This window comes from Myotis daubentonii, chromosome 6 (genome assembly GCF_963259705.1).
Source record: "Myotis daubentonii chromosome 6, mMyoDau2.1, whole genome shotgun sequence".
NCBI lineage: Eukaryota > Metazoa > Chordata > Mammalia > Chiroptera > Vespertilionidae > Myotis > Myotis daubentonii.
The window spans coordinates 5,672,445-5,690,038 of record NC_081845.1 but is presented as its reverse complement, the minus strand read 5'-3'; the positions used below and the strand labels follow the sequence as shown (position 1 = coordinate 5,690,038).

Here is a 17,594-nt window from a genome sequence, read left to right as displayed (position 1 = left end):
TGTCATTTTATAGGTATGAAATCTTACCTCAGAAGTTCTCTTTAATGCTAAGAGGGATCATTTCCCCACACAGCGACTCGGGAAGTTTCTGCTCAGCTCTTGCTCAGTCTGGATACGTACGATTGTGGGTCAAAACCATGTGGTGGACCTTCTTTCTGTGATGCCTTTTCTTCAGTGGGTGCCCTAAGGAGTTGGGCTGAAGAAATTGTGAAATAGTATACGCATAAAGAAACTACTAACTGTCTCCTTAACTCAATATTTTGGAGTAAATACAGTTACATAGATATCTTTATTATAAAAACACGTGTAGGCATATTCCAAAGGAGTGGTAATGAAGGAGTATTTACGTATAAAAGGCATCAAGTTTAGCTAAAGTATACTAAAAGTGAATTGTTTTTAACTTGAATCTTGAAAAGGTTAGTTGGATTCCCAGGCTAACCTCTGAAAACCTTTTAAACCTAGAATACAGCCTAACTGTGCTACCTGGTATGTCTAGAATCTGTATTCCAGTCCATACTTTGAAAGTCAACATTGTACTCTTCCTCCTCTAATAGACTCAGGGCTGGAGGCAGCAGTGGCAGCTTCCGAAGGGAGATCCAGGAAAGGGTGTGTGCGTGGGTGTGAGATGTATAACCAATCACTCATACATAGATGTGTATGACATATAACTGTAACTCATACATACATGTGTGTGATGTATAACCTATAACTCATATATGTATGTGTGTGAGATGTGTAACTCATGCATATGTGTGTGGTTGTGTGTTATATGTATAACTCATACAGGCATGTGTGATATGTATAACCTATAGTCATGTTAAGCGCTCTTTGAAAATGGGTGATTTGTATTGTAGCCTTCAAAGTACTTGTTGTTTTTTTTTTACATAATTGGAGCTTGGGTTACTGCTGTTGTAGAATGATATCTAGAAAGGAAAACCATGTATGGAATAATATATTGAGAAGTATTTGAGGACATTCTTGATGTGGGCCATCTCTCTGATACAACGTAAATTGTGAGACATGAAAATGGAGATGCTCTGGAATATATCAACAGAAGGGCAGGTGATAGAAATAGAAAATTGTTTTGGGCTAGATGTGAATATGAGAAGCGACTTGGCCTTTATGATTTTTGGAAAAGTCTTAGGTTTGGTTTGGTCTTTGGTTTCTTTCGGAGATACTTGTAAAAGGCAGGGGTTGAGACCCTGCAGTAGCACATCTTTAATGTTAGAAATAGCACGAGTACACAGTGGGATGGATTTGGATTGTGGGTGAATGTTTAATAATAGGCCAAAGAAGAGAAGGTTAAAATGGAATAATTTGCACTGGATAAGTGTCTGTTTTCATGTCTGAAGTCTCACTGGAAGATAGTTGATGCATTTCGAGAGGTGCAGATAATCTGTGTATTTCATGCTTTCGATTTGGAGAAATCTCAGCGTTAAGCTAACATTTTTGACATGGGTGCAAATTAGTTGAATTTTAAGTAGGACTGTGAGAGTTCATGGCAGTGATGAAACAGATATTACAAAAACAGTTTTAGTCACTGATAAGATGAATTTGCTACACTGTTATCTATAGCATTAAAATGTAGACATTCTCATCATTTTCCAATTAGAATTTCTGCTTTAGTTATGCCAGTTTTGGTTGTGTACTGTTTGAAGTGAAGTAAGCAGACCTTCCATATACCCAGGGTAATCCAGACTGAAGGTGAAGACAGGCTGCCTCAGGGCCCCATATTGGACATTTAGCCTCGAATCAGATTGACTGAGCCTCTCTGTAGGCCGTTGACTCACTGCAGATTCTGAAGCACCAGCTCAGCCTCGGTTTTCACTCTTCCATCGAAAGTTTTATTTTACCTTTTGCAACAAAGTGCTGTTTTAGGCATAAATTCGAAGTTAAATCATTCTGGCAAAACTTAATTCTTAGTCCTTCTGTTTTAGTTTTATTACAACCTATCTGTCAATATATATGTTTATGTTGAATTGTGAAGTCAGCACACGTGTAACATCAGTATATTGTTTGAGCGATTTCTGTCATTGTTATGTGCACAGTTTTTCTTGACAGGTGAAAGTAACACAGATAGAATTCCATGAAACTGTGAACTTTGAGAACTACTTGGCCGACACATATTTTCATTCAGGCAAATCAGTTCTTGGCAAATTCCCAAGAATCCCTCAGGACTGAGCTCAGGTGTTTCTTCTAGGAGCTTGGAGGTGCTCCTTGCGCAGGGCCTCGTGTCCCCTGTTAGGACGTCTCCTGCGTCTCCATTGTAATCTTGGTGCAGCCCCTCTCTTTTAGTGACTGCCTCACTTCTCAGCCTCTGACACTCCTTTTTATGCCACCAGCGCCTGGCACAGTGCAGTTCCTGTGTGGTGACTGGATTAATCAAGTCATTAGAATGAACACCAGGGTAACCCTAAGAAGGGAGAAGGGCAAAGATGGATGCAGCCTTGGGTGGGGTGTAGGTGGGAGGCAGGCCTGGCAGCTTCTTCAACTTGGGTTTGGGGTGTACAGTCCTGGCTCCCCTTTCTTGCCTCCCATTTGTGCCTCAGTTCATAGTCTGTCAGATTCTGCCCTCACCTCTGTGATGAGACTGCCCTGGCCACGGTCAGCAATGGCCTCCTCGTCACGGGGACAGCAAAAGCTTTAGCCCTCCTCACCTGTTGGACCCTGGGCTGCATTTGACATGCCTGTTCTGTTGCTACACATGACTCCCTTCTCTTGCTCTCTAGAATTCTAACTGCATTTTCTGAATATTCGTTTGGTCTCTCTGTGGCCCCCCTCCCCCCCGCCTTCTCCCTTAATTGGTGATATTTTCTATATATTTGTCCTCCACCTATTTTTCTGTTTTCATATATTCTTCCTGGATAAAATTCTTGTTTCACATGATTCCTGTTGATTAATTCATCTAGGATTTATTGAGCATTTACTATGTGCCAAGTGCACTGTTTGACTTCTGTCCTGGAGATATAATAGTGAGTAAAACAAAAAGATCGCTGCCTTCCAGGACCATATGTCCTCTGTATGCAGAGTTCCCTAGTTGTTACTGTAGGCCAGACCTGACCGCCAGGACGGAAACTCATTGTGTGTCTTCCTTCTGGGTATTTTCTCCTGGATTTCCAGTGGGAACCTCAAATTTAATCTGTAGAATCCTGAAGGGTCCCACTTCCTGGGAGTGTTGCTGTGCTTCTGCCCCGCATGCTGTCTCAGCATCTGTGAAGCCCCCTTGCTCCTGGCTTCCACCACTCGGTCTCCAAGGTGCCCCGCACCCCGGCCTGTCACTTGAATCTGGGCTTGTTTCTTCTGCTGCCCCACCAGTTCAGGACCTCAGCTCACCCGCCTGCTGTGGCCACCACCCTGGCTCCAGCCACGCTGAGATCAGCCTTCTGAGAGGCAGATCTGACTGTAGCTCTGTTTATCCCCAAGGTACAACCTGAAGCCTTTAAAATGACATATAAGGCTCACCTTGTATATATACTGGCTTCTGCCTGCTTCAGCTTCTCTGCAAATTGCTGTTTCATTTGGATCTAAACTGCTTGTTGCCTCATACACACCAGGTAGCTCCTCTCCCCTGAGCCCCTGCTTTGTGCTGTTTCTCTGCTTTGTTGTATTGTACGCTCTGCCCCTCCCCATCTTGAACATGGGTTTCTCCTATTTCTCCTGCTAATCCTCAAATCTTCCTGAGAGTGCCCATGAACTCAGTGTGAACATGGAGTCTGGCCCGCAGTAGGGAGCAGTGTAGGGTTTGGGAGGAAGGAGTGACCGACCTGTTGGGTGAGCGCTGCAGGCCCTGTAGCACTGTGGCGAGGGACTTCCCCACCCCTGCCTGGCTCTTTGGCGGCTCTGGGATCTTAAAGCCCAGGCTGAGGCTCCGGCTCCAGCTCTCCCGCATGGCCTTGGCCCCGAGGCCCTTGGCTGACTCACCAAGACAAGAATAAAACACAGAGTCTAGTTTTGAACTGGTTATGTTTGGTAAGATGCTGACTTACATAGGAAGGTGGCTTGTGACTGACTCATAGTCCTGGGTGCTTGTTCATGCACACTAGTGATTGTTGAAAGTTTTTACCCTAGACATTTTGTATTATTTAAAATCCTTTCACTTTCTAATGAGCACTCAGCTGCATTAATGTTTGATAAGGACTTGCCGACTCAGGTCTAAAATAAAGTAGTTCTAAGAATACTTTTAAGTCAGAAAGTGTTCCTAACCGTTCAGTATACCTTGCCTTTGTTACTAGTAAGCTAAGAGGAGCTGGGTGAGACTTACTCCCACACGCATAACAGAATTTAGATGCAAATGTTTTCTCTCTGCTTAGGATGCAAGTCTTTCCTTATGTTTACTGCTGGCTCCTCTTAGTTGTTAAAACCTTCCTAAAGGTAGAAAAATAAAATGTCCTGTGTCCATGTAGGTATTTTCCTTAATGCTTTTCTGGGTTTTTGTTTATCATTGTTTATAATATTTTTTAAAGGATAGTTGTGTTTTTAATGTATGTGTCATCATGACAAACTTTCTGCCTTTGTAACAAATGACTTAGTAAGCTTGCTTCTTCACTTACTCTTTCACAGGGCAGCCCAATGGATCCCATGGTGATGAAGCGGCCTCAGTTGTATGGAATGGGCAGTAGCCCTCATTCTCAGCCTCAGCAGAGCAGCCCATACCCCGGAGGTTCCTACGGCCCCCCAGGCCCACAGCGGTATCCTATCGGCATCCAAGGGCGGACCCCGGGGGCCATGGGAGGAATGCAGTACCCACAGCAGCAGGTTTGTGCCTCTTGTTCCTCCCCCACCCCTCTTCTCACCGGGGATAGGTCTGTCTTGTCTTTATTGTCCACCTAAGGTTGGTATTGGGAGAATTAGGGGGCATGTCACTGATTTTCTGCTCTCTTCAATTTTCATGTATATATATATTTTTAAATAATCACAGGTACAACCCTCCTCTCTCCCCCCCATTTCTTTTAAAGAAGGAAGAGTGAGCTTCTTAGAACACAGTTTGGTAGAAGGCCCGTGTTGCCAGCTGTCTTTGAAAGATGTACCCTGTCATCATTATGCAGCAAATTATATAGACCTTAGCCCTGAAGTGAACTTGCCTTTCCAACATTTCTGGTGTCAGACTGTCAGAGTTTGAGCTGTGAATAGACTTCCTAAGGCAAAGTTTTAAGTTATTTAAAGGTCTTTCTCATGAAGATAGCATCAACTTAAAAAAAATGTTTTTAGTCTCCCAAAAAGTTATTTTACTTTTATGTCTTCTGTACCTTTTGAAACAGGTTTCTGTGTTTCATATAAGAGGATTTGATGTGTATCTGTTCTCTTAGATTTTCATGGGTTTTCTGTTTTTACTTCAAACAAACAAAAAAGACTTTTCCGTTCTCAAGACCCAGGATTTTTCTCTAGAATCAAACACTTGGAGTTGCCTTAAGTGACCATCTGCCTGATAGCAGTAGTAACCTCGTCTCCTGGGCGCTGGAGAGTGTACCCTGTATGTTACCCGAGGAAGCAGGGAATCTGGGAAGGGTGAGTTAGTCACTAGGAACACCAGAAAGGCTGATTCATAAGCCCCTGCCCCGTGCCCATAGCCCCAGGGTGCTCTGGGCCGCCACCTCCACAGAGGGAGAGGGGCTTCCGTGGCGCTGCCATAGCCCACTCCAGGCTTCACAGCCCTTCTCTCAGGAGGTGCTTCCTGACGTTTGACCAAAAACCCTTCGTGGAAATAAAACTGGCACTTTCGTTCTCTCCAAAGTGGGTTGGAGAATGTACATCATATTCCGCGTGCTGCATTAAAAGTTCCTGGTTAAGGTGCCCCTGAGCTTTTTCTTTCAGAGGCTGAATAGTGTCTTTCCTCTTTACCTTGGCCCTCCACTGGCCATGCTCTTATTTCCCACGGTTGTAGGGAAAGACAAGTAGCTCCGCCTTAGAATCCCACTCTGGTTCCTTACCTGCCTCTGTTACTGTCGGAAGTTCTCACCCTGCTTGTTAAAGATGGGCCGCTCAGGAGTCCAGCATAAGCTACTCTAAACTTTTCCAACATTACTCCTTTCTCCCAGCAATACCTTACTATCTAGAGTACAAATCTTTCATTGAGGTTGCTCATTGTGAGAGGGAGATAATTTGTAAAGGATTGAAAGGTGAGGCGAGAGGAAGGAGGCCAGTGCAGCTGGCCGCTGAAGCCCTAATTCTGCCCTGGCGACTTCACTGGCGACTTCAGAGCAGAGGCAGAAAGCTAGTAAGAAGTAGCAGGACCTTAAACAAGAATCTAACAAAAAAAGCAGCAGCAGCAGGACCATGGAGAGGGGGCGATGCTGGTCACTCCTTGCTTCTGCCCCTTTCTCCCCGCTGCTTTCCTGATGGGAAATTGGAAAGCCATTTCGAAAGGGGCTGTTTCTGGCAAGCTGCTGGCTGCTCCTTTATCTGTCCTCTGAATGAGTTCCAGTCTTCCTAGAAGTGTTTGCCATTGGCTTAGTTTGTAGTACCAAAGTGGGAATCGAACAGTTGGAGAAGGCGTGTGAAGAATGATGACCTAGGAAGGTGCTTAGCACACATGTGTAAGGCTAAAGCGGAGGACATGTTACCGATACATAGAGTACCCTCAGTGTTCTTAGCTTTTTTGTTAATTAATCCCTGTGGCTCTTATGTCCTTGTGAAATCCAGTGACTCTGGATTTATTGGAAGGGACAATTTGATGAATATTACCTACCAAGTATTTTAGCAAATGTTTAATTAAGATTTTTAGATGAGGTATTTTACTGCTAACCAATAGAAATGCCTGATTCTAAACACAGATCTTTCTGATGGTGAAAGGGAAGTCAAGTATCTGGTAGGAAACAATGCTTTGGCTAGAAAATGTCAAACTTTCGTATTGAGTTCATCATGATGGAGGGTTCTAAAACCCTTTATTGCTTTTCATCTTTTCATTAGTTATTATACATCCTTGAAATAAACTATTTCGTTTTGAAATCTAAAGGGCTGAATTAGACCTAATTGAACGCCTTTTTGAATGTAACATTTTAAAGGGGACACACAGCTTTTATCATACATAGTAAGTTCATGTGGTCAGTTAGGTGTAGGTTTTGAAATGGGAAAAAAATGAAGGTTTTGGTAAAGGTTATTAGAACTCATTTATTTTGTTAGCTTTAGTCTGTGTCCTTTGGTGAGGAATTTTCAGTGAGTGGCTTTGTGTGGGTAATTATGAACTTACCCACAAAGTCCTGGCACAGTGATTGGCTGCTGGTCTTATTTGTCTTCTAGGATTGTGTAATTGTCTGAGCCTTGTTGTAGTCATGGTTGCTAATGTTGTTCAGGAAAAAAGTAGGCAGATAATGATGACATGGAGTTTTTATTGCGTGGCCATCAACACCGAGGCATGACTTTGCCTTGGGTGGCCTCCAGAGCTTTCTGCGTTTGGTTTCTGAACCTCTAATGAGCTGAATCCGGTTCGTTTAATATTGCTCCTATATTTCTGCAAAGGATCAAAATGCAGGAATTCAAGTTTGTAAATTGAGTGGCCCACTTACCAGCTGAGTGGTAAGTTGTCTTTGGCTCAGGGGTCACAGTTTGATTCCTGGCTGGCATTCCACTCCTGTGACAGGAATTTTAAATGAGTATTCTGTTAGAAAGAACAGCCATGCTTATAGGAGATTTAACATGGGTGGTATCACTGCTTGCTTTTCGTCTCTGAGGGTCAGGAGGAGCTGGCCACTCAGTGTGTGATTTTAGTATTAACCTGGCAATTCGTGATTTGTATGGTGATAATTTTATTTTTGAAATAAACTCATGACTGGGTCTTTGAAGCATGACGTGATAATGGTACATCATTTTTGTGTTTATTAACTGGAACTAGATTTGTGGTCTTTCCCTTGCTGATTCTCCCACATCATCAGGCAAATACATGACTAAACAGATTAGTTTCGCACGGTGCCCTGAAAACTAGCCTACTTGGGTTTTTATTGAGCTGCGGAGGGAAAGGAATTTTCTGTGCCTCCGTGGGGAGCGTTCTGCCTCCAGCTCCTGGAGTTCAAACCTGGGATGGTTAACAGAAAGGAGTCCACTGGCTGATTTCCTCTCAGACAGGCTGCACAGAAGATATGTGATCTTCAAGGGGACAAGTACTAGGTCTTGCCTCTTTCTGAGGTATTCAGTTATTTAAAAAAACGTAGACAGCAAAATATCTTTTCCTGGATCAGGGACATGAGTGAACAAATGTTTGTTTCATTTTCCTTGTCCTTTGTGATCGTAATGTATACATAGGTCTGTGTGGCTTGCTTTGAAAAAGATTTTTCATATAAACGAAATAGCGCCCAGGAGAAATAGGCCACAGAAACAAAGGTATATTTATTTGTGCCAGGCAGGTTATGTCGTCTGAGATGTTTCTTGAGTTACCAAGGGTTATTGGGTCAATATTTTAACTGTCCTTACCTTGTTGCAGATGTTTGTATAACCTGATGCCTGTTGGCATTATAAACCAGGGAAAAGGAATGAGGGTAAGGTGAGAGATTTAAGTCCATGAGTGCTTTTATAATGGAAAATGATGACTTTTTTAGTTTTTAAAAACATACCTGTATTGTGAAGACCTTTACAATGATAAGACCATGGAATATAATCATTGTTTTGAAAGATAGTCTGGCAAAATGAAATAGAAATTACTTAATTTTGTTTTAAAATAAAATGGAATTAAAATTAGTTTCTTTAAAAAAAACCTTTAAAAATCAGTAGGCATTTAAATTTGTGTCTTTAATTTATCTTCTGCAGCCTTTGGATATGTCTGTTTTGCTGTGTGTATTTTGTCTAAAATATTTATTTTAGAACATAAGCATTTTATTTGGTGCCATCTTAACAGCCAAAACACTTCTTCCAATGCAAATATTTATTGGGACAGCAGATGTTTCTAAAGGAGACCAACATTACAATTGTTTGGCTAAAATAAATGTTTTTTTGGGAGGTTATTAAGGCAGCCTAGCAGGTTATAGGATTCCCACCTGTGTTATTTTCATAATTAAAATTATATATATGTTTTGATATTGTTTGAACAATGTGTCTGAAAAGTAAGGATGAATGGGGAGGGGAAGACTGTTTAAAGATGTAAAAATTCTAAAGTCTTTTGACATGAAATGCTTGTTTAAACTCAGTCTCTGAATCTCAAATGGGAATCTAATAGCCAGGGCCTAATTTTCGTTTCCTCTAACAAGAGCTGAGACTTCCTGTTCTTAAGGACATGATTGAGTGTGATAGGATGAGCAAGGAAGGCGTGACAACATAACGAGAGGAATGGGCACCTCCTGTCTGTTTCACGTTCAGATTTAATTTTTTGATAGTTTATAGTAAAGATACCCACTTGTACCTGTATGCGCACGTGCTCCCTCACACATGAAACAGCATATTTGTGACAGTGGTATTGTGGTGTAATGAAATTATCTGTATATGCATATAGATAATATATTAAACATGCATTTTACCTGTGTAAGGATATACATGCACATAACAGATAAATAAAATGAAGGTAAACATGTTGGCCGGTAAAGTAGTGAGTGCTGTGAACTAGCTCACTGTTAATTTACAGTGTTTTCTACATGCATGTTCTCTACTGCGAGACTTAGAGCCAAGCCGCTTTGCGTGTACACCTGAAGCGTTTGGAGTCCTTTTAGCAGAGGCAGATTTTTATAAATAATGGCCTTTGTTGGCCATATTGTGTCTTGATTTCCTCAGTTGTTCTTCATCAGTGAACATGGAGGTATTTACAGTTTACCAACCAAGTACATTCACACCTCACATTTCTGCTTCCAAGTAGATAGCAGATGCTACTATTTTTGATGCCAAAGTCCCTGTAGATGGAGTTTTGTACCAGGAAAATATTTTTGAAAAGATTTGTGGATATGGTAATTTCTATTTGCTCCTTAAAATTTAAATTTCTAGAGTACCTAACTGGTTTTATTTACTTTTTATATTGTAGTTGGATTTAAACATTTTGAAGCATTCAATGTGACATTTTTTTGTAGAGGTGTAATAAAGGAGATCACATTTCAAGTTAAATTTATAAAAGTCTAAAATCTTTATCCTTTTTCCTAAAAATTAGAAAAACCAGGTTTTATACTTGAAATCAGCTTAATGAGAAAAAAATGTGAGATGATTTTTCTTTTAGTTTGAAAAGGTACTTTTATATCAGGAAGTTTATATATATATATTTTTAATCCTCACCTGAGGAAATTTTTTCCATTGATTTCTAGAGAGAGTTGCAAAGGAGGGAGAAGGGGCAGAGAGAGCGAAACATTGACATGAGAGAGACACATCAGTTGGTTGCCTCCCGCATGCACACTGATCAGGGTGGGGCACCTGCAACTGAGGTTCGCGCCCTTCATCTGGGAATTGCACCCCAGACCCTTCGATCCACAGGCCTGACGCTCTGACCATCAAGCCAAACTGCTCTAACCACCAAGCCAAACCAGCCAGAGCTACTTTTTATCTGAACATTTACACAGTTGTAGGTATTCTAGATTATATTCAGTGTATAGTGCTTATTCTCTGCTGTTAGCTTATACTAGTACTCTTTTTTAATTTACTTATGAATTCTATGTATTTTACATATATAGACTTGCAATCTAAAATGTCTGCTAAGCTGCCCTAACCGGTTTGGCTCAGTGGATAGAGCATCGGCCTGCGGACTCAAGGGTCCCAGATTCGATTCTGGTCAAGGGCATGTACCTTGGTTGCGGGCACATCCCCAGTGGGGAGTGTGCAGGAGGCAGCTGATTGATGTTTCTCTCTCATCGATGTTTCTAACTCTCTATCCCTCTCCCTTCCTCTCTGTAAAAAATCGATAAGATATATTTAATAAAAATAAAATGTCTGCTAAGCTTTTCTGTTACTTTTATTTTTGAGATGAAAATCCCAAGTATGTTTTAGTATGAAATGATTTACTTGAGTATATTTTAAATAAAATTGGTTTATTTGCTTTCACCAAAGAAAGAAGTATATTTATGTTAACATTTAAACAATTAAAGTAAAGCTAACAGTTTATATCAATAAAAAACCCACCCTATTCCTTTTATACTCCTTTAATAAACCCCCCAAATCCCAGAAGTTAAATTGAAAGTTCGAGTGACAAAATAGTGTATCTTAGGCCAGTGGTTGTCGAGCTTTGCTGAATGTTAGAACCTCCTATGGCGCTTTAAAAACTCCAGGATGGATGTTCATATCAAGGCATCTGCATGTAAATGCCTCCCTCTGTCTTCCTGTGAGCCCACAGGTGACTCCCTGTGCAGCTGGGTTAACAACCAGGGGTCAGATAGGCCAATAAGTAAGGATAGAGAGCAGGTTCCTAGCCAGCAGGTTCCTAACCAGCATTCACTGGCTGGCAGCTCCTGCTGGGCCCGCCCCAGTGAGCCAGAAACTCCCCAGTGAGCCAGAAACTCCCCTCTGCCCTAAAGGGATGAAATGCGCCCAGAACCAGGAGTTGGGACAGTTTAGTCCTTGCCAATTAATGCTTAATCTGTGTGGAAAAATCTGGACCTCCCTGGGCTCATCTGCAGCCGAGGGAAATTGACTACAAGGTCTCCTCGCTTAGATTTTTTCCTTTAAAATAACAGTAAGTTAATGTTTCTTCATTTCAGTTTTAACTTTTTGTTTTGTTAATCCTCACCCGAGGATATTTCTTTCATTGATTTTTTTTCAGAGACTGGGAGGGAGGGAGAGTGGGGAGGAAGAGAGAGAGAGAGAGCGAGCAAGCAAGCATCAGGGCATCGAACCTGCGACCCTTTGGTGCGCCGGCCAGCACTCTAACCTAGGAGCCACGCCAGCCAGGGCTCCAATCCAGCTTTAGATTTCAGTCTTCTAGACCACACTAGCTTCTGGTTTTGCCTGCTGTGGTCCATCTAAACCAGCGGTTCTCAACCTATGGGTCGCGACCCCTTTGGCGGTCGAACGACCCTTTCACAGGGGTTGCCTAAGACCATCCTGCATATCAGATATTTACATGATGATTCATAACAGTAGCAACATTACAGTTATGAAGTAGCAAAGAAAATAATTTTATGGTTGGGCCACAACATGAGGAACTGTATTTAAAGAGCCAGAAGGTTGAGAACCACTGAAACAGTACCCTGCACTTCACAGACGTTTCCAAACAAGTGAAGGGAAGAACCTGCAGGCTTGTAGATGGCCAGTGACCTCTGGCGCCCACGCGGAAAGGCCCAAGTTTGCTGGCCGAGCGGGGCCCCTCCTCCATGCTGCCACAGTTTTCAGTTGAACTCAGGTGGTGCTGGCTCTGGCTCGTCCTTGGAGCTGCTAGGAGCTGCTAGAAGCTGCTGACAGCCACTTGGCCGTACTCCTAACTCTGCTTTAGATTCCGACGGAATTTCTGGTGAGAGACTCTTGTTGCATATTCCACTGTGTGTAGGGTTAGGGGCCTGTGATCCTTCTCTGATTCTAACTCCACTGAATCGCTGGAGACAGCTGCCACTTTACTTCATGGCTGGGCCTCTGCATTCTCTCCTGCTGTTGGGGGTAATACCCTAAGCGGGGAGGTGGGCATAGCTAGATCGGATTTGGCGTAAGGGTGATACGAATTCAGGTCTTCATCCTCATCCCAGTCCTTTGACGGTGCTCACTGAGGTTAGGAAAATGGTTAGGATGCCAGTTATAGAAAACAGATGTTTTTCTGGTAGGAATTTACTGCTTTCGGAGAGAATTCCTTCCCAGTGGAGCAGAGCCCTGCCGTGGGTGGGGGAAGGGGCTGTGAAATGGGCCCACGGCCTCTGTGGTGTGGACGTGTATTCCATCCACACTTACACTGGAGTTGTGCAAAGGCTGGTGTTTGTTTATGGAAAACCAGCCTCAAACATGACATTGTAGTTCTCTGCGAGTGGAATTGGTAAGTTTAACCCACTCTTCTTAGCGGAGACTTTCACTGCTTTATGGGGCCAAGCCCCTGGAGCTTCGCTGTCAGCAGGCTCGCTCGGGCCACTCCCTCCCGCACGGTCGCTTGTTTCCTGAGGTGGAGGCATGGCTGCGCCTGGCGTGAAAGTGCGCCGCGGAGGGGAGAAGTGAGATTCAGAGCGAATGAGAGGAATTCTTCCTACGTGCTTTATTCCAGTTGAAGAGTATGGTAGATCAGTGATTTTTACTTTTAAGGAACCACAGGAATTTAGTGCCTCAGCACAGATGTTGCCTCATTCTCCTCCTCCTCCTCGTCATTGTCACCATCTTCCGGGGCCCGTTTTCTTATTTGTGAACTATGAGAGGTCAGCAGTGATGATAATAACAATTGTGGTGCCACATATTATACCAGGCACTTTTACAGGAATGTTCCGGATCCTTGCCCCACTTCTGTTTGAAACAGATCTTCATTTTATGAATAATAATAATTGCTTATTGAGGGCTTATTCTGTGTCAGGCACTGGCTTCCTTTACATGGACTGACTCGGTCCTCATGCTGGCCTCTCAAGTAGGTGTTAGGATCCTTAATTTATAGATGAGGGAACTGAGGCAAGGGAGGTGAATCAGGTTAATCAGAGCAAAGATTTCAGGTCCGTGGCTCGCGCTATCACTAAACTCAGGATTCTGGTAAAACTGGAATGCTGCTCATCACTGAGACTGGAATTGACTTGAGTTTTTGAATAATAAGACTGATTATAATCAAGGTGGCCTCATTTGACATTGCACATTAGCTTCATGGGAAGTCCTTTGTGACCTTTACTAAGTTGAAAATTGAATGTTACTTACTATGTCTGTCGCACTTAGAAGCAGAGCAGTTATTTTTACCGAGGTGAGATTCATATAACAGATTCACCATTTTCAAGCATGCACTTCAGTGACATTTGGTGCGTCCACAGTATTGTGCAGCCATCACCTCCATCTTGTCCTAAAACATTGCACCGCCCCCATGAGAGCCCGTCCCCAGGAAGCACTCACGTCCTATTTCCTCCTTCCCCAGCCCCTGACAACCATTCATCTGCTTTTCTTTCCTCTATGGGTTTATCTATTTTGGATATTTCATACAACTGGAAGCATATAATATATGACCTTTTGTTTCTGTATTTCACTTAACACAGTGTTTTTAAGCATGTACCAGTGGGCCCATTTTCCTTTTTTTTGGCTAAATGTTATTCCATTATGTGGATAGACCACATTTTGTGTGTCCATTCATCTGTTGATGGCCATTGGGGTTGTTTCCACTTTTTAGCTAATGTGGATGGATGGTACTGTTGTCAACATTTGTGTACAGTTTGTTGAAATGCCTGTATTCAGTTCTTTTGGGTATATACCAGGAGTGGAATTGCTAAGTCACATGATAATTCTGTGTTTCACTCTTTAAGGAACGCCAATCTGTTTTTCACAGCGGATGTACCATTTGATACTAGAATCATAGGATTTTAACTCTGGGCTGGTATTACTGAGTTTCTGCTCAGTGCCAGGGTCTCCTGCTAAACCCATTACATGTGTCCTCTCGTGTAATTCTCAACAAATCGCTGCCAGTGGGAAGACAGAGCAGCTAGGGAGCTTGCCAAGGTCCCCCAAGCAGGAGTAGAGAGTTGTGTTCTTCCTTTAGGTGAGTTAAGGACCACCCAGTCCAGCGTTTCTCAGGGTCCACTCGGCCCGCTGTTAGGCAGGATCCGTAACTCACACTGGATCCCAGAACAAGGATTCTAACACGGCACCATCCCTCCCCCTCTTGTCACCTTCTGAAGCACAGGCCTCAGCCTGAGAGCCTCAGCAGGCATGTGTCCCAGCTACCTGTAATCATGCTGCATTGCGTGTTACCTTCGGCATGGCTGGTAATACTGATTTCCTACATGTAGTAGTAAATACAAAGTTTTCTTTTAAAATGACATTATGTGCAAGTGATTCACTTTAAAGAAAACCAGTTCATACTGTAAGTTGAGTTTCCTCACTTCTAGTCTAACTCAGCGCACATATCTTGAATGTCTGCCATGTGCTCTCCGCTGCACTAGTCATTGGGGATATGGAGATGACAGTAACCAGGTCTTTGTTGCCAGGATGCTCTGCAAATAGACAAGTTGAGTGTATGAAGTGAGTGCAGGTATTGATGTTCACCCTGGTGCTAAGGCAACGTGGAGGGACCTTTTCCTGGGCGGGGCAGGAAGGGGAAAGTGAGGGAGGTGTTAGACTATGTGGTGCATGCAGGCAGATTCTAATTATAGCTGCTCCCTACTGAATTTTAAAAATTGGTATTTTAGGTTCATATAAATACCATTATCTCATGCATCGATTTGATTTGCTGTTGTTTTGGATTATTGACTTAAGAGAATGTTATTGGGTCTTTAGTGGTTTACTCACTGTAGAGAGCTCCAGGTGCACTCATGGCATCGCATGTCTGCCGGTGTTTGGGTGATGGTGTGCCGTAGACGTGCAGGGCGCGCTCTGGGGGCAGCCACAGCTGCACGGGTGGAATAGTGACCTTAGACCTGGGCTTGGAGCAGGAGAGTCCTGGGTCCGGGAGAAGAAAGTGGGGTGCTTTTCAGTTCAAGTAGACTTCAAAGGTTTTTTGGGGTGAATTTTACAGAAATTTTCACATTTTAAGTTTGCACAAGCATAGAATCTAACTTTCTTTTTCTTCTTGCGCCTCCCAATTTTCTTTTCATCTTCGCCCATTGCCGTGCTGTGATGGTCAGTTCAGAAAGCAGCAGGGCTCCTGCTTGGAGACTGGCTGATCTTATTTGATTTTTTAAGAGGAGAAACTGTCTCTCCATAACTAGGCTTCCAGATGGGAAAAACATTACTAATCCCTCCATGTATCCAGAGGGGCAGAGACGGTGTGTGTGTAAACGTTGTTTTAATAAGTAGACCTTTTAAAAATGGCCAAGGATTTCTATTAACCTTATTTTCTTCCACCTCAGAGATTATGCAAAGCTGTGCTCATAAAATTATACCACCTCCGTGGCAGTTACATTTACACCTAAAGAATGAACATTTGCCTTTGTGGTCTACATGGTTCATGAGTTTTGCTTTTGGAGATAGGAACCTGCCAAAAATCTAAAGTGATATTCAGAAAATATAATCAACACTCTGAACTTTATTCTGGTGTGTTTAGGTGAATGATGATAGGGGAATATGTATGAAGAAGTTACATTTTGAATAAAAAAATTAAACTTTATTTTCCTCCTTAAATGAGCTTACTATTTGACTTTTTTGTCTTTCTCTGACCTCTGCTTTTATAAATAGGAATGTAAAATGCTGCACCTCTTACCACTTCTTCTGATTCTTGGCAGTTTTATCTGTTATCATTGCCCCTGACAACATATTTCAGGGCATCTTTTCTTGTTTTATAAAGTTGCATACATTTGCTACACATCTTTCAAAATTCAAAACAAAAAGGTAATAGAGTTCTTGCTTCTGTTAATCAGATCTACTAAATTCACTATATGTAAGATTTTTTCTTCCCTCATGATTTTCCTTCTTCCATTATTTCATTTTTAAAAAATATATATATTTTATTGATTTTTTACAGAGAGGAAGGGAGAGAGATAGAGAGTTAGAAACATCGATGAGAGAGAAACATCGATCAGCTGCCTCCTGCACATCTCCCACCGGGGATATGCCCGCAACCCAGGCACATGCCCTTGACCGGAATTGAACCCGGGACCTTTCAGTCCGCAGGCCAACGCTCTATCCACTGAGCCAAACCGGTTTCGGCCATTATTTCATTTTTGAAGCATTTTTATTAGTATTCATTACATTGTTCTTACATTAATGGCTAATGTAAGACTGGCATTATATGATTATTACAAATTAGTTATCTGGAGCCACACATGAATCAAGTCAAATGATTTCTCTTAAAGGTGAAGAGGTGAAGGCTGACTTATTCTAATTCTTATTCTAATTCTAATTCTAATTCTAATGAGAAAGGAAGCTTGCAAATTCTAGTGAACCTGCCGTTTGGAAAACTGAATGCGAATTTACTCTTTGATTGCGTTGTCGATTATGAGTGCTTAAACACCCCTACAGGCAATGTCCGATTGTCATGTCCAGCAAAGTAACCAGAGGATTGTGTTGAAAAGGACACCAGTGTCACTGTTAGCAAACTTTCCCCGTCATTGCTGTTCCACTTGCTTAGTTTGGTTCTGGTGCTTGGACCACCGTGTCAGTCTGGCCCAACAGTCTCTTCTTATGAGTTTTTATCTTATTTATTCTGAAGGGCCCTCCTTCTTTCTCTCTAAGATGTGTGCTGTGAGGTAGTGACAGACACTTGGTGGTGTCGGACATGTGGCTGCAGTGAGGGTCTGCAGTGGGCGCCCCACCCAGCACCCAGGCCTTGCCCTCCAGGGGCTTGCAGGCCACACTGTCGGAGACACACGCTTTGAAAAGTTACAAAAAGCTTCCTCAATGCTGTGTGTGCACAGCTTAAAAAATAGTATCACAAGGCTTCCTGTGGAAAATACAAAGTCCCCCTCCCCCTCCTGGCCCGGGAGCTCTGTCCCCCGGAGGCGTCCGTTTTCATCTCTGACGGGTTCACTGGTACTTACATCCATGTTTCTAAGTGACATGATTTGTGGCTCACCTTCATTTTTCAGATTTGGGCTAGCTCCTCCACTATGGACAGTGTAACTCTTCCACTCTGCCTGGCCCCACAGGTCCCTTCCCCTCTCGTGTCCTGT

General features: G+C 42.7%; 1 protein-coding gene across 7 annotated transcripts in view; it reads left to right on the top strand.

The window, feature by feature from the left end:
* The window catches only part of ARID1B (AT-rich interaction domain 1B), a 400,125-nt gene that overhangs the window by 89,292 nt on the left and 293,239 nt on the right, over positions 1-17,594 (top strand). For 6 of the 7 annotated variants that reach the window (XM_059699964.1, XM_059699960.1, XM_059699962.1 and 3 more), the window contains one exon: positions 4,561-4,755. The exons of the other annotated variant lie outside the window; for it this stretch is intronic. In XM_059699964.1, coding sequence (XP_059555947.1) covers positions 4,561-4,755 — 195 coding nt within the window. The remainder of the gene's footprint in view (positions 1-4,560; positions 4,756-17,594) is intronic. 7 annotated transcript variants of the gene reach the window in all.